The 22,375-nt window shown below is 41.2% G+C and overlaps 1 protein-coding gene across 4 annotated transcripts in view; it reads right to left on the reverse strand.

Annotated features, from left to right (window-relative positions):
* The window catches only part of MARCHF8 (membrane associated ring-CH-type finger 8), a 105,654-nt gene that overhangs the window by 42,111 nt on the left and 41,168 nt on the right, over positions 1–22,375 (reverse strand). The window contains exon 1 of one of the 4 annotated variants that reach the window (XM_076338663.1): positions 17,514–17,608. The exons of the other annotated variants lie outside the window; for them this stretch is intronic. Within the exon in view, the coding sequence (XP_076194778.1) occupies positions 17,514–17,543 (30 nt within the window). The 5' untranslated portion in view covers positions 17,544–17,608. Of the gene's footprint in view, positions 1–17,513; positions 17,609–22,375 lie in introns of those variants that run through there. 4 annotated transcript variants of the gene reach the window in all.

Below are 22,375 nucleotides of genomic sequence, written 5' to 3' on the forward strand. Positions count from 1 at the left end.
AACAGTAGCATGGGATAAGGATGCAACCTGCAAGAACAACTGGACTGTGCTCTGAAAGACAGACTTAAAAGCATGAAGACTCAAACCAGAACATCCTGGTCCACATTCAGATTCCCCCATATTGGAGATTCCCAATTTTGGGTTTCAGTACAGACATTTCCAGAAGGTGAGCGAGACTGATGTAAATTAGCAAGGAAAGGCTAAGGGTTAGATATGGTTTACATCATGTCTTTTGCATTTTAACCTTTTGCTTCCCTGTCACCATTCCATACCTAAGTGCTTTGCTCTGAGGGAGTTACAAACGTCACTGTGTTTTTCACAGGCATCCAGGAGGAAATTCATCTATGGGATTAAATAATTTGTTAGGTCAGGCAAGACCTGAGGCTGGTGAGCAGGGATTCCTTCAACAAAACAAGCATCGTGAACAATGGGAACCAACTCAGAGGAAAACGCAGGAAGGACTGGCACTTGGAAAGGGTAACCACTTAAAAACTGATCAAAAGGTACAGTTCACCCTGTAGTTATGACAGCTACCTATTAATCTTACAGATTAATTTTTAACAATCCTCAAAATAGGGAGATGGGGACATTTAAATATCAGGTCTGGAAAAGGCCTGTGGCTCCTTGGACATGCTCCCTGTAGGCTGTAAATAAGCTTCCCTTGCAAACTCTTGTTCAACACATGAAAGGGAAGAAAACATCTCTTCTCTAGAGAAAAGTAGCTGGACAAACCCCTTCCAGTCACTTAAAGCTCTAAAAACTCAAAGTAGTGAAAAAGGCAGTCTTATCCTGCAGCTAAGACCAAAGTAGCGCAGCAGAGAGGTAAATTACAAAAGCAAGAGTTCAAAGGGATAAGTGGCCAATTCTCTATGAACACACTCAGAAAAACTAACACTTTTCTTGCGAGGTTCCTTAATACCATCTGCTGCTAGTACCCTGAAGGACAGAAAGGATGACATCAAAAAGGGGATGTAAGATTGGAAGAACCTCTATCAATACAAACATGCATTCAGTTAACACTCAAATCGTCACTGAAAATAAGGCTGTACCACAGGGTTGAAACTTTAGCACACAATGAACGTGCTGCTTCTATAGCACCTTTCCTCCAAAACAGTATTCCCCCTCCAAAGGGAAATACTGCAGTTGTTCAGTGCTGAACAGCTGTAGGGAGTGGCTCAAAGTAAGCTGAACAAGACGATACCTAAGATAAACTGTAAGAGGGACATGATGAGGCCAGTTTGCAATTTACAGCCTCTTGCAAAATACACTCCTGGAGTCTGACATCAGTATCCTGAAGTAGGCAAACGTGGCGGTCACTTGGCAGAGAAGAAACCTGAGACACAGGGAAATTACGCTACCCTGAGTGAAATTCACCCCTACTTGTCCTACTCTTATATACGGTGTTGCTCAGTGTCACAGCCAGCAGCTGTGTCCTCTTACAGGCACATGGCTGAATAGTGCTGTGGTTTGCACAGGATGAGTTTCACGTACAGTGAAGCCGTGCCAAAGGAAGGAGAACATGATGGAGATCTCTCCCTTCCGTTCTTCTTGGTCGTAGAATGTAAATCTCCAAGCTGGATCTTGTCAGGGTATTGATTTTCACATGGAGTATCAGACTTTGGGATCTGCCTAAAGAGCTGCCTCCTGGAGCCCACCACCTGGCAAAGCACTAACTACACCTTAGTAAGTGCTTCCTCCAAGTCAGAAGAACGGTCTCATTCACCCCACCAATCTTTCCCCCTGAAACTTCTCTATTTGTCCCCACCACTTGTAAATGTGATCCCAAATTCTCCTTGCACTTCTCTGGCTGTACAATGGCCGTTAGATCTCTAACCATGGTGGTCCATGAGGATGCAGAAGGTGCTCCACAACGCCCTCATTCCCGTGCATGCAGGCAAGCAAACCAAGGGTAATAGAAATGTTCAAATTCGATTAACATTCAAAGATGCCTAATTTTTTTCAGTTACAGGTGAGGCACCACAGCATAAGGAATCTACAGGCTTTTCCAAAAAAGTTGGGATTTGGGATGTTGGGATCTTGGGATTCAAGATTAAGAAACACTACTTTGGACAACAGTTGTGTGGGGACTCCTCATCTAGGTACTTTGATATTTAAATTTTTCCAACCTTTGGCATGCTCAGAAACCCTGCTGCCCATGCTCCTAAGCACACGGGCATAACTGGAGCATAGCAGTGGAACTGAAGCAAGAGGATTACATTTCAGGAGGGACATGTTTTGGTGCGAGACTAGAGGCTTAAGGGGATTAAAAGACAGGAGCTGCTTCGGAGGGTGACAGGGTGAAAAACAGCAAAGCCCACATGTAAGTATTGCCTATAAGTAAGCATTGGTTCCTATCCTTCCGCAGCAGAGAGATACAGCGAGCAGAATAGCAAACGAACCAGTGACCACATCAGCTGCATCTTCAGCCACCTCCACTGTCCCCAGCACCATCTTAACTCACGTCATACCTGCATTTTCTGTCTCCTTGTGCCTTTTATCACACTTCTTCTTAGCTGCTGCTCTTCCCACATGAACCAGCCCTTTTCTCCTGTCTTTCTGTTATTATCGATATTGTCTTTCTCTGTATCATTCCCCGTCACCACTGGAAAACAATTTGGAAATGCTTTTTAATTCAATGCAAGAAAAGGATGTTGGGATGCTATATAAAGGAGGGTGACTTCCATATCAAGAAACTAGAATGGACAGAAATATAGCCGTCTTCATAAGATCTAATCCTGGGTACAAAGGGGAACTCCTGTAAGCTTCAGAAAAAAGAACTGCGACCATTTTTAAATCCAGGAGGATTTTATTTTTCTGCTAGCTAACACTCCTCAAAGGTGGAGCATTAGACTTGGCTTCCAGTTCAATATGCCCTTCTAACAAATACTTACAGAAGCGGTAGTTTTATTCCCTGAAAGATATGGAGTTAAACTCACTAACAAGAGTTACAAATGCCTGAGGGCCTAGCATGACTGGAACATCCTATTTGGATGTAATTCAGAAATCAGAAAACTGTGCCAAATTCAGCTGATGCTTTCAAGAAAGAAGAGAATTCAGGAGCAGGGCTCTGTGGTGCTAAGGATAACACATGGCAAAAGGCTGGAATTGCTTCAGAAAGCTTATAACCCAATACAAGAAAATTTAAAGACGACTACAGCAACCTGACAACAGACACCAAGAGGGATGGATACTGGTGTATTGAGTAACAGCTACCAGGCATATTTATGTCAAATGCATTAAAATATACACACATGTGCGCGTATATACATATATATTACAAAACCCCCTACAAACTACATTCTGGTTTCATTTAACGGAAAGAATCTGCACTAGACAGGGCCAAATCCTAAGGTCTACAGTGAACTAGGCCAAAGAAACCCTCTCGAAAGAGAAGTCCTGCAAGTGTCATCTGAATTTTAATGACAAGGTAGTTGATTTCATTTGTATCACAGACAGCATCAAAGAAGAGGAGCAACAGTTAGGATGACCATTGAGCCAGGGCTTGGGAACCAGGAGGTTCACTGTCTGTAGTCAGACCTTTATGGCCTTGGATACTAAACCTTCCCAAAGCTCGGCTGAAAAGAATGGGACAGAAAGTCAGAGATCACCTCTGAAAAGCGCTGACAGGTAAAACTGGTTCATATCTATAAATGGTAAAGAAGAGGACAACTTGCAAAAATGCTCGCATTACATTGGGAAGAGAATTTAAGTATGCTCACTGCTGTTCAGGAGTTCATGTTTCCTCCTTGTTAAATTCATACTTCTTGATATTGCAGATGCTCTGTTTTCATTTCAAATATATCTGTGTTCACCTCTCTTTTCCTTTCAGTGAAAAGCATGTTAACATCTTCCCTGGAGTCAGACATGTTAGAAGGCTTCTGCTTGTGCTTCCGCAAATCAAAAGCAGCTGCTGCATCGCATGGCGTGGCAGAAGTGAAAACTCTTTTAAATAAAAAGCAGAAGAGCAAAAAGGGGAAAGGAGGATAGAGCAAGTAATAAGCAATATAACCTGCAATACAACTGAGGAGAGAAAACCAAAAGAAACAATCCTCCTCTCCCCCTAATATATATTTTTTTTTTTTAAATGGCAAGACGACTCTTACATTTCTTTGTTGAATTTGGGATGAGAAATGCAGGTCTTCTGACGAGAGACAATTTGCAGAAACCATTAACGGTTTGAAGCATCAAGAAAAAGTGGACTAAGGGCCTGCTTCACATGCTTCTTCATGGGCTAGGGGAGAATATCTAATGGCAAAGAAGAATGAAGAATTTCCTTTCCAACTGTACCCACCCAAGCAATGCCCTTGTCCCTGTTGTACCTTGCCCACTTTCAAGATAATGGGCTGCAGAAATGAGACTGTTAACATCCATCCTAGAGCTGTTGCATCTCAGAAATCCTTTGACAAAAGGACCTGAGCTCCCACCACTTAAGTCCCTTCCAGTTGCCATCTGCCATAGTATTATAGTGAGTTTGTAGAATGTGCAGTTTCTTGATTAAAAGACATTAAAACGTCTTTTTAAAAAAATAAGAGACAAAAATCTGCCTATGGGTCAGATTATCACTGCACTTACCTAGCTTGATTTTTCTATAGCATTATATGAATTTGGCCTCTGTTCTATTTGTTTTTTAAAAAGGCTACCTTTGTTTTATTTCTTGAATTATCACATACATTGCTTTACACATGTTCCTCTCCACCCAGGACAGCTAGTGACACTGTATGCTAGATAACCTCGAGATAGTCTCGATCTTACCTCTAAAAAGGCTTTGCCCCAGTATAGCTGAGGGAAACAGAGAAGGAATAGAATGGTTTATAAAAATGGTTTATTCAGCTTGTAATGAGCTAGAATTCTCATTATCCGTAACACCGGTGCATAAAGTTTATTAGGAGGACTAATGTCCTCTTATTTTTAAACCACACTGTGTAGGTTAAGGCTATCTTGCTTAGGAATTAGCTTGGTCCTGGCACCGCTCTTCAACTCCCCTTTACATTTAACACAGCGTTTTTTGGCAGAAGAGAAAATGCCCAATGCATAATTAAGAGCTTGGACAGGGTTGTAATTTGTTTAAATGTCACAGGTATGCCATGAAAAAACATGGTGCAAAAGCAACTTACACCCACACAAAACTCCCTGCCTCGCACAGCCAGTAGTAGTTTTCCAGTCAAAATAAGCTTTATGGACAGCGAGATCTTTTTTAGTTTTTCTTTTGCCTGTCTACAGTGTGTTTGCCATTTGAGTACAGGTATGGTGGTAAATCACGAGCCTTCAAAGTACAGCTCAGGTTTTTAGCTCTCTTACCCTTGCAGCAGTAAGAAAAAAAACTGATAAAAAGTCTTTTCATTGTGAAAATGCTTCCAGTTGAAATACACAGGCAGCCTGAAACAGCTGGGTAAGTGGTGCAAGCCATTCAGCTGAAATGCTGATGTGGCAACGATGGAGTATAGTAACAATAACGTGTCAACAAAGTTCATTACTTTAAGGTTGGTGAATACCAACAGGGACAGTTGTAAACCGTTGCCCCTTTGATACCAGCAGCTCCCAAGCTTTCCCCTACACAAAGCCATTTCAGGGATGTTGACTGCAGCTAGGCTCATCGTTTCTTAATTTAAGAGCTTCTGTCCAACTGTAATAACTACAACAGACTGCAGGACAGATGATCACTAAGTCAACTCCTACTCTGACCCCTGATCGTAACCTGGGAAATGGGAAGCCAACAGAAGTCAGGAGACTAATTTGACTTGAAACGAGGGATATTTTTAGGGAGAGGAATGCACAGACAGTGGTCTCGAAGACCAGAATGAGTGCAGGGCCACAATTATGGGAGAGGGAAGTATTTAAAAAAAAAAAAATTAGCAGAAGCATAGTTCCTGAATAAAACAGACAGAGAAAACACAGGGATTATTACTCTAACCACAATGGCCCTGCCTGGATTTGAAAGCAGAGCTGGTGCCTCAAATAGCCTAAAGTATTACATCTGGTTCTTCAAACTAATCTGACCCCTTTGAGACAGACAAATACTTCCTTGGGGAAGAGTGTTGTTACATTTCAAAGTCCTAATGTTAACCACTGACTGTCAATCGAGATAAAACAAGCACCCCAATGAGTCATAAAACACTAATTTTCCATTAGACAGCAAGAGAGAAACCGATGACAAGAAACAACAAAATTAGCCATTAACAGAAACCAGATGGAATGGCAAAAACTATTCAAAGAAAACTATTAACTTGATATCAAGAGAAAGAAATAACAGTGTGTAGTAACCACAAAACGTCTGAATATGGAGACCAACCAACCATCAAGGTCAACATAAGGGAGCTTAAATTGGTTGGTTTTGAGGTTGCTTCCTGTTATGCTAGGCTAAGCTGGGAACTTGTTGTTAAATTAGAAAGAAAGGGAAAAAAGATCCCCAAACAAGAGAAATGCCAAAACCCATGTTGACAGCAGCCCAGCTGCCCAACAGAAGGTGCAGCAACCAGGCCCTGCAAGAACATTTTAAAGACATTTCTTCCTCTTCCCAACACTCTCCTGCTATGTCAAGTGCCGCCTTCTCTTGTGAACTGCCAATTTCTATCACTGAGGAGGTTCAGATTCACTTTTACTTAAAAAAAAAAAAAAAAAAAATTCATACGTCTCCACAGTCCACACTAGGACCTAGTATAAGGTTTGTCTAGGAATATGCCAATTCAAGTCACCAAATTGCCACCGAAGCACTAGTGGCTCTAGTACTCAGAAGCAAAACTGTTCACCACTTTTTGAATAACTACAATTCAGTTTCGTCAACCTGATACACAAAAAAACATGACTCAAGTTTCAAAATAATGAAATTAGCTTAAAATTTTAAACTGAGTGTGCACATCCCCAGTCACAGAGGCTGAGTACACCAAAATACACATGATAAAAGTATGTCAGCAACACTGCCTAGTAACTGCAAGAGACGGGAAGGAAATCTTAAAAATACATGTTTCAAGCATTAGTTTTTTTTTTAAAAAAAAAGGAGTAAGATTAAAAAACCCAAAAGGAACCTTTACCTTCATAACCTTTCTTTCAGTTATATGAAGGACGCATGCATGGGTATGGTGCTTCCATGCTCAATCCAGAGATCACAAAATTACCATTTCTTTTAACATAATCATCTCATTATTTCAGTACCACTGTTTAGATTTTGCTTTTGAAAGTGTTACATCTCGGGAAGAAGCAACAATACGCTTTTTTTTTCGTGGGGTGTGGGGATGGTGGGTTGGTTTGTTTGTTTTCTTTACTGGGACTGAAATTCAGGGTGGTTTTTTTTTTTCCACCAAATGAGGCTGCCATTCACAGAGGTTATCACCTAGCCAATAGGTTGAAGTCATTCTGTCCTTTGCCACAAGGCAAAATGGAGAAAGAAGGGATGAGACAAACCGGGGGGGGGGGGGGGGATAATAATAATGTGTGTAGTCTTTCAGCCCTGAACTGCTGAAGAAATGGAAAAATCACCCTCTCGCTACGCTCTTCTACATTACCTCACCTTTCCTGAGACAATAAGCTCTTCGGAGCACATCCTATGTCTTTAGGCACTTCTGGACAGCTTTACAGTACCCTTCTGGTGTCTGCAGATAACAACAAAGTAAGAGAACTTACAAGAAACAGCATCTGTGGATATGCTCTGTCCAGCTGTATGATGAAAGGCTTGAGTTGGGCCCTTCTGATTTCCTCATGGCTAGCCTCGTAAAGAAAGCACATTAATTTAATTAATTCAAATGCATGAAAAATTATTCACTACCAAGCAGGAGACAAAGTTCAGGACAAGGGTATTTTAACTCATTTCAAGAAGGGCAGCTCCCAATCAGACTTTACAGAGCCTCTGAAGCCATACTGGGAGAGACAACTGCTACCTCCTTCAAACCCACTGCAGAACTGCTCTTGTGAGGAGCTAAATCACTTCAGCGAGAGTAAAAGGTGACATGAACCTCACAGGTTTTGCTCCTAAGAGAGGCAGAGGAACTTTACAACATAGGTCTTCAGAGACCTACTCTTTTTTCTGCCAATCTGACTCATTAAAGCATAGTTTCTGAAATGACTGGCAAAGGCATTGATTGCTTCGCTGTTCTTGATCATCTCAGTTTAAGCCATGGAAGGTTCCCGCGCACCTAAAACAGCCACCAAGCAAATACATTTAGCAGCAGTAGTTATTTGGTGAGCTTGAAGTCAAGGTAATAAAGTAGTGCCAGGAAAGTCCCTAATCGTGGTCTTTGTCTTTCATCCAGGTATAGCAGAAAGAGGAGAGAGGGATGTTGCTAACAAAGAAACGTATGGATTCCAAGACACATTACAAAAGAGTATTTTTAGCAAATGCAACCATAAGAAATAAATGCGTAGCTTCAGCAACAAGTGGAAAGAATCTGTAAGTGAAAACAACATACCCAGAAGAAGTGATGTTTAACAAAAATTAAATCCCGATGTCAAAAACACATCAAGAAGAGACATGAAAGGGAAGGAGAGTAAGTCACAAAAAGACATCAAAAAGGAGAGGAGGTGGGAAGAACAGCATAATCTGAAATTCTCTCTGTTCTTTACAGATTTATGCTTGTTCAAGATCCATATAGAAAAGGTTACTCTTTTTTCTATTTTTTTTTTTGGTGTGTCTTGTTTTTCTCAGCAACTCAATGTAATAGTAACTTCGCAAAGTTTAGCTCTGCTCTACAGCTCTGACTGAATCGTCTATTGACAACTGCCTATTTTTGCCCTTCTCCAAATGCTCTTCTAACATTGTCATACAGTGGTAGGGTTTCCCCATTGAGGCTGACTCATATTGTAGTTGACAGGACTCCTGCTCTTCCAAAACCTCTGTAGTCCTTTGACACGGCTCAGAATGAGGGAGTCTGTGGCATGCGAAGCATCATTAACAAATAACAAGGTATGGCTTGGTAGCTGTAACGCTTGTGGCCACGCTGTATACGACAGAGAGGCAATTCTCCGTCAAACCACTCTTATCGCAAAAGCTTTAGCAATGTGCATCATCTTCTAAAAAGTTACTACCAGACACCCTTACTGAAAGCCACGGGGGCACATTTGTCTCTTGAAAGAAGAAAAGTGTGGCCAGACAGCAGTACACTTGAGTAATTTTCATGAAGAGATGACAAATTGTGCTCATCAGAATCACCAATGCTAGTTAGGGCCAGGCTGCCTTTAACAGGCGCAGTTAAAATCCACAGACACCACTCAGAAATCAACACATCAAAGCTTTGAGAATTACAGTAATCACATATGATTATTTAACAGGAAGCTTAAACAAGGGCAAAATGGGCAAACCTGGAGACAAGCCCTTTCCCTGCATTTCCAGGTACTCCTAGTACCTCTGCTGGAAGAGAATTTAGGCCTCAGAAGGGAACAGCCCAGCACCAGTTCTAGTGAAGGAAGCAGGCAAGGATTTTTGAGTCAGGGAGATATCTGTTCATGGTTTCATCGTTGTTTCTGCGTGCTCCTTGGGCAAGCCACTTCAATTTATACTTCAGTTCCTTCGGGGTAAAACGGAGCAAGCAAAACTTTTTCTTGCCGTGAATGCTTACTTCTTTAGACTGAAAGTTTTGAGAGATGAAAGGTGGTCTTTTCCTACATATCTACAATACCTAGTAAAACAAGATATAACGTGAGGGGGTCTTCGGTGCCACTGTCACACATCACCAAAAAATAATGCTTGAAGAGTGGAAGTACCTGTTCTCAAAAGCGAGTTTAAGTGAAGCCTTGCTATAAACCACACGGAGACTCTAAAAGTCACCAAAAACTGGAAGTGGAGCAGGCAAGGACCATACTAAGAGCTGAGCTTTGCTGCAGTTAAGTCCAAAGGAATACCTGGAAGGGCTTAAAACATAGAAGGTAAAAAATATTTCTGGACAAATCAGTAGCGGTAATAATTACCTCACCATGACTGACGCCACGGATCAGCCTTTAGAAAGAAGCGTACTGCCAGACAGCTCTACAGTGACCGCCCTACGAAACCAACCTTCGCTCAAGAAGGAAATGCGCTCATACAGAAAAGGCAAGTTTTGTACTAAGGCAGAATCTCTCCTAAGTCTGCATCCCTGACTCCTCCTGTTAACCTCTCGCTCTCTGATATACTTGAAGACTGTGTTGCCCTCCTGCTGAGATGGTTTGTCAGGCTTATGTTTTGGGGGCAGCAGGGCGGGGAAGCTACTTCATTTTCAATTAGAAGTTGAACTTTCTCTTGAGATCTTTACATACAAAGCCCAGGCCACATTAATTTCACAGCCGTTTGACAGACCAAGCCTGTACTTCCATTTGCAGCCCCATACCAAAAAAAAAAAAAAAAAAAAAGGCAAGCAAGCAGTGTTACTAATTGATTGAATTCATATTCCAAATCAGATGCCAAACATTTTGTGACTGAGGATCAGAACTTTTACATTTCGAAGAGGAAACAAATTTCAAATGGAGTTTAAAAAAAAAAAAATTACTAAATATAAAGAAGTTTTTTTAAGAACTGCCACTCTGGTTATGCTCATTTTCCTTTGAGTTCTTCCATCTTCAACATGGGTAAATAACAAGAAAACTTCAACACTCTTATTTCTTAAACTCATCTTTGAACCAGGTCTGAGAAAAGCTAGTAGTCTGGGACAAAAAGGCAAAAAAAAAAAATCTAAAGGAAAAATCAAGATTTTTTTCTAAAGGAAGTTTTGATACATGAAGTTACCAAAAATTTAGCACAATCATATTCGGTAAATCAGCTGGGAGATTTTCCGTTCTGTCTTTTTGAAGACAAGTGAACTAAGTTTAAAATAATTGTCACATATTATTTTAGTTTTAAGTGAATACTTGATTGTTCTATCTATCTACACATGGATGATTGGTCAAGAGGATATTTCTAAAAATCAATGGTATTTGTGAACATCTGGTTTTGAAATCCTAAATTCTATTACATTCTAAAAGTATCCTGGTCTCAAAGTTTAGGATTGATGGAATAGTTCAATTAATCACCATGGAGTATCACCTCTTGCTTAGAAGTGCTTTAGTAACAGGGGACTGGAAAGTGAGTAGTGCAACACCATTTTCTAGCAAAGGTGCCAGGAGATATTCAGGAAACTACAGAGCAAGAAGGCCAACCTCTATATTGGGCAGGATTAGTTAGGCAATCACTAGCAGTCTAGTGAATAAATCTTATATATTGCAGCTTTTGTAAAGGAAAGTTATTTCACAATTTAAATAGTTTGGGATTTTTTTCCCCCCTCTTCCCTTGAAAGCATCAATAGTCACATAGACTCTAAGATATTTTGGGATGAGATTTTGTCAAATTCTTTCTGTAATCCAGGTAGCGTAGGCTGACTAGTTCTGTGTTTTCTAAGCTACCACAGACAGAAGGAAAGGCTATCACATGGTAAATATCTGACTAAAGGTTAGGAGAAGTGGGTTTGGTTTTTGGTTTTTGTTTTTTTTAATAAAATCAGTTTTCACAGCAGAAGGAAGTCACCAGTGGAGTGTCACAGGGAGAGAGTTAATACAAAACAGCCTGAAAAGCAAGGTTAATAACGAGGTGGCAAAGTTTACTTCCTGTACAGCTTCCTGTCATTAGCCAAGGCAAGGTGCAGAACCACCCAATTGTACCTGCTAGTAAAACAGCAGATGACATGCAGGCTGGATAAATGTCAAGTGACAATCTCAATTTTACATATTCAAGGCTGGGGACCAGCTACTTAGGAATACAATCTTCAGGTCATAAAAGTAATTTTACAGAAACATCAGCTCAGTGCTCGGTAGTGGACCAAAACCCACCAAGTGTTTGCAACCATTAAGGAAAGGATAGAAAACAAACCAGGAAACCATTGTCGTCTTCTACAAACCCAGAAACGTCATTTTAAATACTGCGTGCAGTTCTCATCCCATAGAAATTGAACAGGAGTTAGTAAGACTGAAAAGGATATGAAAAGGGTAATGGGGTGACTGAACGAATGTATGAATGGTTTCCATGCCATTTCTTGAGAAATGACTAAATGACTGGGGCTCTTCAACATGGAAAAGAGATAACAGAATCACAATGGTCACGGAGAAAATAACTAGGAAACAGTCTCCCACCTCTACAGTAAAAGAACCAGGGAACATGCAATGAAATGAGCAGTTCAGAATAAAAAAGAGACTATTTTTTGCACAATCCATAGTTAATGGTGGGACTCTTTGCCCCAGGTGGTTGTGGATACTCAAAGTTTTATTTGGGTTCAAACAGCTATTGGAGAGATTAGTGGAACAGGAATCTATTGAGAACTATTAAACACAAATAAATAAAAGTCCTTAAGCTATAAATCAGTGAAAGCTAAGAGAGCTTTCTGGGGAGGCATCATTACATGGTTGACGATACGCCTACTTTTAGACATATTACATAATTATAGGCCTGTTTTTACACTAATCCCCAAGCATCTCCTGTTGCACACTGCCACAAAGTGCTTTGGTCCAACCTGGTACAGCAGTTCTCATGTTCTCAATTCTAGCTATGATCTTGGCTTTACTGACAACTTTAGCATTCCTGTTATTGTGAGCGTAACGGGCTGTTGGGCCTTTGAGTCAGTTCTCTGGAATAATCACCATTCATGAGATACGCATTTAGTCCTGAAGGGTTCAAGAAAACATTATTTCATGCTCCCGTATAGGGGATGACTCTCTCCAGAAACTGAATTTAGACCTTAGTAAAAAATATGCAAATCAGGAAAACAACAACAATGCATGACAGGAAGGGAGCAGGGAGGGGGGAAAAAAAAAAAAAAAAAAAAGATGCCACCAGCGCCTCAAAAACCCATAGTCCAGAGACCCAGGTCTGATGAAAATATCCTAGGATGACCCTATAAAGAGGACTGTGCTCCCCCTGCAAGATGGCAAAACAAAAACGGATTCCCCAGGCTGCAATAGTTGCTGTCAGTTCCTTCCTGACCTCCATTTTCTCAGTGCTTTCAAGCTGCCAGCCTTCACTAGCTTCACACAGACTCCTCCAGAAGCACAGGAGAGGCACAATGGCTAAAGCTCTCGGCAGAGTTCAACACGTAGGTGGTCTGACTTGGAGAGGTCTGCAGTCCCGAACTGGCCTATCCGTATTCATCATTTTGTATCTAAGCCCAAGGACATAAGCATCCGTATGCCAAAGTTTACAAACTGTGTTGAAATGTCTTTCTGTTAGCTTTTAGCTTGGATGTTGAATGAGCCTACAGTCATCTCACTTCAAGATTATTCTCTAAACATCGCTGAAAGGCAAATACACAACTGGGGAGCTCCAAAGCACAACTGCAATGACACACTACCATTTATTGTACACAAAACCTTGCAAAACATCAAAACACTACTTTACCTCCAACCTGTTAATTTGCTGTTACTTTAATATGAATGCACAAATAAGCCAGACCAAACCAGAGCTGTATAGCCAAGACAGCATGTCGCTGAGCCCTGTGCCCGAGACTTGCTCAGAGAGAGGCGTGTGTGGGTTGGCACATCTCCGCACTAATGTGCTCACACAAGCTCACACAAGCTTTTGCATTGGGCTTGTCTCTATTGGCAGTCAAGTCCTGACTTACTTGACTTGCAGTCAGTCCATGGAGATGCACATGGTTGCTCGATATCCCTCTGTCTCCACCAAATCTTACGCAGGGTCACTTCCCTACTGGAAGCTTTGTATTTCTGCCTGTCCTGCGGTCATTCCCAGGAGGGAGGAAAGGATGGGCGACATGGTTTCGGTCCTTCCTGCTCTGTTACCATGGCGTCGGTGCATCCTGTGCCTTTTAGACAATGAGACAGAGGGGTGTGGTTGCAGGGAATCAGTCTCTGGCCTTCCTCTTACCAACCCTTGCTTGTCACCAGTGGCCAAGACATGCCCATGATGAAGTAGCCAAATCCATCCCGGTGCTGAGGTTGAAGCACAAGGAGATGATGGCACTCCTTTGCCCTCCTCCACCAGACCGAGGTGCAGAAATCTCCAGCCTGGCATGCTGCACTTCCTCAAGGAGGGGCGGAGGATCCTCCCTCCTGCAGCCCCACTGTTGTTTCCACCCCCCCCAAATCACATCCATGACAGGGAGCCAGACACTGTCCCTCCCCACCGCTGGCAAAGGAGGGAGGCAGAGGGCCACCCCGCTCTGGGGCAAGGGACAGTGGCAAAACCATAAGGAAGCTGGCTGACACGGAGAAAAGGCTGGATGGGGGAGGGCAGGCTACAAAACTGACATCATGAACGCACACTAATATATGCTCCAAATAAATTTTACATCATTTGTCGTCACAAGCAATCTGATTCCAGCCCCACCATGGCACCAGAATACTGCCCACCATTAAGCTTTCTGGGAGACAGCTTAGTGGCAGGCAGCCATAGACTGAAAATATGTTCATTTTGCACTACTGAAAATTTGTTTTTCAATCTAAACTTATTCTTCAGTTATTCTTTTTTAATAAAAAAAACACAAACACAAACTTAGATCTGTTCTCACCATAGACCCACCTTTAAAATTCCTTGTCAGTGAGAAATAAAAAAACCCTGAAGTATCTCCTGCTTGATAGGTCCTACACAGAGGCCACCATGTTTAGCCTTCCCTGTTTTTTACTACTTTTCCCAAGGACATCACAGCTGCAACCATTTCATTTAAATGTTGTTACAATATGAAGCTGCCTTTATATCACAGAACTAGCTAATAACTCCTCTTCCATTCATTTCTTTAATACCAACATAAGCATACTCTTTATTTCAGTTTGCGTCATTTCTTGCTGCTGCCAAATACTTAACATTTTAATTGTATTTCTGACTCTACCATTAGGAACCTTCATAGTCCATTACAAAGAGACACTGAGATAGGAGACAAAACTGGTAAGGAGTTTTATCAAATAAGTCTCAAGTCCTGCTCCCTGCCACAGTCTGAACAGAGAGTATCACGTTTCCTGTTCTGGTCCGATTCCAGCTCTTCACAGTGATCTACAGAAAAATAACCAAAAATTGGATTTGTGCCCTTTTTTCCCCCTTATTCATTAGCTGTTTTTTTTTTGTTGTTCAGTGCAAACTCTCACCTTACTGCATCTGTAAGTAATGCCTGAAGTGCTCTGTGCAGTCCAAATATTTTCCTCACTCTTAGCTGAAGGAGCAAATCTTTGGGAACTTTTGTAGATATTTTGATCCAGAACATTTCCCTGACATGTGAAAGTTCCTTATTTTATTATTATTAATAATATAAATATTAATAATAATATAAAAAACCAGAATAAAACTCCTCTCCCCAAGAGTGAGATTTTACGATCTACAGCGTCATAGTCCATCCAGGTCCCTCAGCCTCAGCTGCACGAGGATTTTGAGGAATTTCTGAAGCATGGGCATAAGCCTCAGAACTTTCAGATGGCACATCAAAGCTGACACTCTTATCTGGGCCCAAATTGGTTTAAGCCGGAGGTGAACATAAGCGCTTGAGTCCTCTCTGTGCCAATAAGGCTGTAATTGCCGTTTTGTGCTACAGTATTAAATCTTATTTGATTATTAAAAAAAAAAAAAAAAAATAAAAAAAAATCAGCTGAGTGGGTGGCAGGGGGGCTGAGTACAAACAAAATCTGAACGTGGATAGTTGAAAAAGAACAACACAGAGATGCTTTTAGAAAACTTCATTTTAAACTATCAACACATTAGCCTAGTATATTAAACAGGCAAGTGCAGAAATAACTCTTCCTTCCCTATACCTTGATGACTAGACAACACAACTCTGGACTCCAGGTGTAACTGAGTAGTGAAGCAGCAAAATACACTTTAATGTTTAAAAAAAAAAAAAAAATCTTAAAGTTTAAAATCACATAATCCCAAATCCATCTCTTAATTCCACTGACTTCAATCAAGTAACTGAATGCATGGGACCTCACAAGTCTAATAAAATCAGATAAAGAATCCTGCTAGCGAGCTTCCATGAAACAAGGATCTTATGCATTGAAAGGTCACACAATCTGTTGTAAAAGAGTATTAGACTGTCACCTCTCTATCTCATGACAAATATTGAAGCATCCGCAAAGCATGTGCAAAATTCAAGTAGCAGATCAATTCTCGCTGCATGTACAGCATATAAATTTCCAGAACTTTAACATATGAAGTCAAAAGGAGCTTTTTAAATTTTTAAGTCAACGTTTCAAGTTATTTAGGACTCCCAAAAGTACTGATGTGTGTGTCCCCCCCCAAAGTCACAGGCTGATAATGTGTGTGACAAAATATTGTCACTCCCAATTGTTAACAAAAGGAAAAAAGACATGTCACTAAATACCATATTCTTGTGTACATGTAAATTCTATTTAGGCGATCAAGTCATCTTGGAAGACAACATACTGGCGGGAAGCGTACATTTAAGCTTCACCAAAAGCACATGATCATTAATCTCCTCCTGGGGGATTTCACATGAAGCTGACAATTTCTGCTTCCACCAGTAATGCTTATTTACTAACCCCTGGCTTGGACTTCAAGCTATCGTTTTGAAAAGAAAACAACTTGTCTGCACAGCAAAGCACCGTTTTGTCCTAGTTGTCTAGCAGGGACTCTTGATTTTTGCACTTTCTAGTTTGGGGGTTTTAGCAGCCTGTCTAAATAAATAAATAAATAAATAAAATCCTCCCCAAACTGAAACACCCCCCCCAGCCAGGGAAGGCAGGCAGGCGGGACACGCACACCAGTGCGGTTAGCAGCCAGAAGCAGCATACGTACTTAAGACACACAAAGCAAATAACATTTGAACGTTCTTGCCAAATGAGATTATGTGTTTGTATACCTCCCTCTCTCACACATGCACAAACCCCCACATTACACAGCAAATAACGCTCACAGAACAGAACAAAGACCCTTTGTCATTGTTCCATAAGGTTTTGCAAAATCCCCTTCTTTGTCTAAAACTGAACTAACAGTGTTGCTCGAGCTCTGATGATTTAAATATACAAAGCTTGTACAGAGAAGGAATACAGATTTCTTTTAGAACAACTGATAACGTTAGAAAATACAGACAAGCTTTTGAGAACAGAAGCCCCAACTTACAAGCAACCTTATTTGGAAAATTAAAAAAAAAAAAAAGTAGTAAATACTGCAGCCATTCAAATGCACACGCTCTGAAAGGACACAATTGGAGCTTAAGGCTTATCACACCCAGCTGTGTTTTAACAGAATCTCTTATGGTTACCTCCCCCCAAATAAAAGTGCTAATACCAATACAATTAAAAAGCCAGCTTAAATAAAAACAGCCCAAAAAATTTCCAAGAACCAGCAAGTTGTCTCTCTGCTTTTAATCCCCAGCACCTTCAGAAGAAGGTTAGCGTGAATGAAGGAAAGGTGCTTAAAAAAAAAAAGAAAAAAAAGGCAGCTTCACAATTAGAACTGAACAAAGTCTCACACTAAAAGGGATCGTTCATGTAGCACTCTAATGAGGAGCTTCTACAGCAGCCTCTCTTGACAGGCTGCCCTGACGTACATATTTATTTTGCAGGGCTTAACAGCACCCCTACAATGAACCGTAAAGCCAAGATACTCTGCTGACAAGGCATTCTCCTACCTGAAGCTTCATTTTCCAGCACGAATGCATGTGTGTATCCTCAGGGTAGCTTCCCCTGGTTGCATGACTCCCGTTACCCAGACTAAAGAGACGGAGCTGTGTAAGCAGAGCTGCTGACTGCCCTACATTTGCCTGCAGATGAAGAGTTGGTGCTGTACTTGCCTGGGCTTGCTTAAGCCCCCTAAATACAATACCAGTGTAGTTCAAACTAGACTATTTCCTCCAGCTGATCCCAGCGAAAAGAGCTTGTGATGAATAATGCATGAGAGCTCCTATGAACATGCTCCATTCCTTGCAGCAGCTGATGTCCACCTCTCCCTCCTTCCTGAAAGCAATCCCTAGCAATTCTTGTGCTATGAAGCATAAAAATTCGCCCAGTGTCCAAAGAGCAAGGAGGAGCCCCTCCTGGTATCTGGAGCCCCTCCCAGCTCAATTTTCTTTCCGCTACTCATTAGTCAAACCAACAGATCTGGTGATCTTTTTTTTTTAAAGATAAAAGTCTATGCAGCTAGAAGTCAAAGAAAGCATGATAAGCACAGAGCCATATCTCTGGACTACACAATACTAGTAAACTCAGTTGCTTAGTAATTAATTTTTCTTATTCTTAAGGGCTGTGATGCAAGAGAAGCTGTATGAAGTTGAACACCGAAGACAGAGAAAGAATGTGACAGACCAGAAAGTAATACAGCACAAAGAAGGTGGGAAAAAAAAAATGCTTGCTGTAGCTGGCAAGTTCAGTTGACTGTTTACAGAGAAAAGAGATTGCTTAGGAGAACTTAGTGGGTGGAAGAATATGGGGGATAAATTCACATGTTTCTTCTCTTGAGCAATAAATTCCGCTACGTCAGCAGAACTTTGCAAGCTAACTACAAAAATCATTTACTTTCAGATATTCTTCCAAAGAGTGAACAAACACAGGACTAATTCGCAAGTACTTTATTTGCAAGTGCAATTACCGCAATAGGCAAATGTCAATACATGCCACTTGCGGATTCAGTTCTATTTCTCAGAATTGTTTAGCTTTGATTTCGTTGTTAGATACACCACAAATTATTTGGCATCCCTTTATCAGTTACCTGCTGCAATCCAAGTCACACAGCCATCCAAACACAACTGACAAGGCTCTCACAGGCCATTAGTTTCCTGTGAAGGAAACGTGGCTTTAATGTATCATTGACGGTGAGAGAGAGAGAGTGCAGCTTCCTAAATCCTGAACCGTGGCTCTTCAGTTTGGGCATAACATAACACTCTAGACATTCGCATTTCTCAGGTCACATCAAAACTCAGAGACAGTCCCTGCTTTCCACCCACCCCCTCAGGTGACTTACGCAGAAAATGAGAGATAAAAGGTGAAGACAACTGAGAGAGACCAAAGAGAAAGGGATATTCAACACATTAGAGTCACTTAGTGCTGGGTCATGACTGGTTGTTACTTTCGAAGGACTCCTCTTTCACCTCTGCTAAGGGTGATCCTCCTGCAAGGATCAAAGCTAACCTTAGGACTCTCCAGATGACATTATCCAGACAGTTGCATTTATTGTCATGCTTTCCCTGGGACACCCTCTGACCCTGGGAATGCTATACACTCCACAAGGCAGAGGAGAGGATTTCCTTTCCCTTCAACTGCACTTTTTTCCAGACCAACTCCATCTTCTCACCCTCATCAGTTCCCTGCCACGTTCACTTTTAAACTGAGGTTTTCAGACGACTGCACCCCATTCAAAATTCAGTTTTACCACAAAATTACATGGTACAAGTCTTGTGGCCAGGACCACTCTGTACATACTTTGCTTCTCATATTCTCTCTCTCACTCATGGTCAAGAACAACACCCTGAGCTAGATGGACCTTTTGTCTCATCCACCACAGCTGGCCCCATATCCTGAGCACTCTGCATAACTCACTCTTTCTCCCTCCACCCAGACTGAATATTCCTTTTTAAAAAGGAAAAGTCCAATACAAAAATCAAATCAACACAAATATTATCAGATCCGTAACAAAAGCTATGAAAATACTGCACTTATCAATATTCTATGGATAAACCTCAAGGAGGCAAAGGTTCTTAACATTTAAAAACTGGGGCCTTAATGTCTTCCTCCAGCTCCTCCATCACGATTTTAAAAATGGGAACCAAGAAGCTTCCAGAGAATTAGCAGGGCTGCCCGAAGTCAGAAGGCAGGGGCTCTGCATAAACCCAGCCTCGTACCCCATGAACTGCAAGGTAAGCAATTGGGCTGAACATGACAGATGCAGGAGGACTACTTTATAGAGAGATCTTCTGTTTCTGCAAAGGAAGCCAAAAGGACTACACCTTGTTAGAAGAAACATACCGCATACTCAGATTCCACACTATAAACAAACAGTAGCAGATTAATCATCTGAAATTAATCATTTAGAGTGCAACACACTTAATAGTTTTGAAACAGGGTATGTTATGTTCATTTCTATACAACTGACAATTTCAGAAACCCCAGCAAATAGTAAATAATAAGCTGCAAGATTAGCTCTATCAATGGCAGGGTTCAAAACTCGCCTCTCAGTATTTTCATACCAGATGAGCTTTGGTTAAACAACAGAATACTCTTAACTCTCCATGTCAGCCTTGCAAGACTCTTGCATACCCTCAGAGCAGTGCCTGGTTTTGGTTTATACGGGACTAGTGCGAACAAGCACTTCACAAACAAAATTTCTGCCTTAGCTCAACCTGGGCAACTCCACTGCCACGAATTCACTCTCCAGATTTTTTTTTTTTTTAGTATCTTTAATACCTGGAAGATAGTGTTGAATTCTGAGATTTTTTTTTTCCAGAGGCTCTAATTCTGAGGCTAATAGAAATGAATCACTGGAGGGGAGGGGGAAAATCTGCCATAAACACTCATTTGTAAGGCTTTATATACAGGGAAGTACGTACCTAGTCTCAGTTAAGAATTTCACATAGCCCTTTGGATATTTACCCTCTTCCTCTTAGTACTTCAGGAGGTTAGGTCAAAGGTTATGAAGGTTGGTTTCTAAATTCAATAGGTGTATTACTACCATTACGAAGAATTATGCAAACACAGCAAGCTGCGAGAGAAATCTGGTTTAATTACATTCTGCGCCAGCGTTACACCAATGGACTCTCAGCAGAACTATGTCTGCACATGGCCCACGGGACTACTCCCATGACACCAGGTGTTATAAGTAAGTTTCTGGGAGAAGCAAACCAGAACACAAACAGATGAGCATGAGAGTATTAAATGCTTTTTATTATTTCAGATAGTTCTCTCCGCTGGGTATTCAATTTAAAACAGAACATGAGAGAATTAAAGCCTGTCTGCGTTCTAAAAAAGGGTCTTTCATAGGCATTTAAATAAAAAAAAATAGCGTTTTCCTAACTTTTTAAGGAATGATGAACTCAATTGGTTTCTGAATCCATCCGTTGATCTAATGCAGCGTACAAAGCTTGTGTTTCTTAAGACCTTAGCATCTGAAATGATGGGATTTGCACTAAAAATCTGATTGCCCATTTGAAAACACCCACCCATACACAAATCTCCCAATTTCCATGTATTACAGCTTCAGGAAGAAAAAACCTGAACACATTGGAAACATGGATACTGAAAGTCTAAAGCCACGTGGCAAACAACTCAGGTAACATGAGTTCACAGATTTTACTTGACTACTTAGGGTTAACATACTCCTGAGTCTTGCATCCCCAAAATAAAGCAATTTGGTTGGTTTTTTCTGTCAAATATTAAATATTTGATAATTTAATAAAATATTGGAATGTAACCGATATGCTAGTTCTTATGTTTATGAGGCTAAAAAGAGCAGTTCAAAAATTAAGGGAGTTCCACTGAACAGCTTTATATTTCACTTAAAATGAACAGCATTTTGTAGCATTCTCCTGCATGCCTGAACAATCACGTTGCCGCTGTGAAAGGAAGAGATGCAGGAGAGGCCTCACCACAGCAAGAACTCTGCACAGCAAAATCATCTTTCATTCATGCGCACATATTAGGTGAAACTTGAAATAATGTGCGCGGCGTCAGCTCACAGACACATCACTTCATTACATGCTTATGCTAGGGGCCAAGCTGAATCATTTTGGTTAAGTATTTAGCTACTGGCTGGCCAGTTAATTTTACAGTCAAATTTTGTACAGTCTATTTCGTTTCTCCCATTTTTAAATAACTGCAACCTCCTGGGGAAATTCTCTAGTAGACCATCTGGTCATTTCCTATAAATCCTCCTTTCAGACCTTATACAAATTTCCGAGCTGCCAGTCAGAACTTCTTTGATGTCTGGGTGAAAAAAACCCATTCTGAATTGAAACCTGCAGTACAAAAAGATTATCTATCCCCTAATCAGTAAAATAACGATAGTAAAGCGGGGCGTTTCTCTGCAGCCCACCTCAAGCGGCAGACACACCCTCAGTGGGATGAGCATTTATGGTCCTCCCTGGCCACAGGTTAGGAAAGAACAGTCATGATCCAGGGACGATTTATCTCACATTTTTAGCTCGTTATATTATCTCCCAAGTTTCTGTGTGCCCAAGCACCTCGTTTGCAACCATCTCAGTCGGTACTGCCTGGGAACAGCTGACGGACATTTCCCAGGTCTAACCCCGAAGGAGGGTGGAGGGAAGGAAGAACTAGTCTGGATGGCAGAAGCGTAATGGGGGGAAGACAGGATAAGGAGATGTCAAATACCGAGCAGCGTTTCCTGTCTGTGAATTCGCATAATCATGCTTGTGCAAGCGCTGCACTGCTTCCCCTCTGGCTTGTGAAACACTGCAGGCTGCGCAGATCCAACGTTACACCAGACTTTTTCCAAACAAACAAGGCTGGAGGGAGTTTCAGCAATCAGGAACACAGTGAAGGA

Source organism: Aptenodytes patagonicus, chromosome 5, assembly GCF_965638725.1.
Source record: "Aptenodytes patagonicus chromosome 5, bAptPat1.pri.cur, whole genome shotgun sequence".
Taxonomy (NCBI): domain Eukaryota; kingdom Metazoa; phylum Chordata; class Aves; order Sphenisciformes; family Spheniscidae; genus Aptenodytes; species Aptenodytes patagonicus.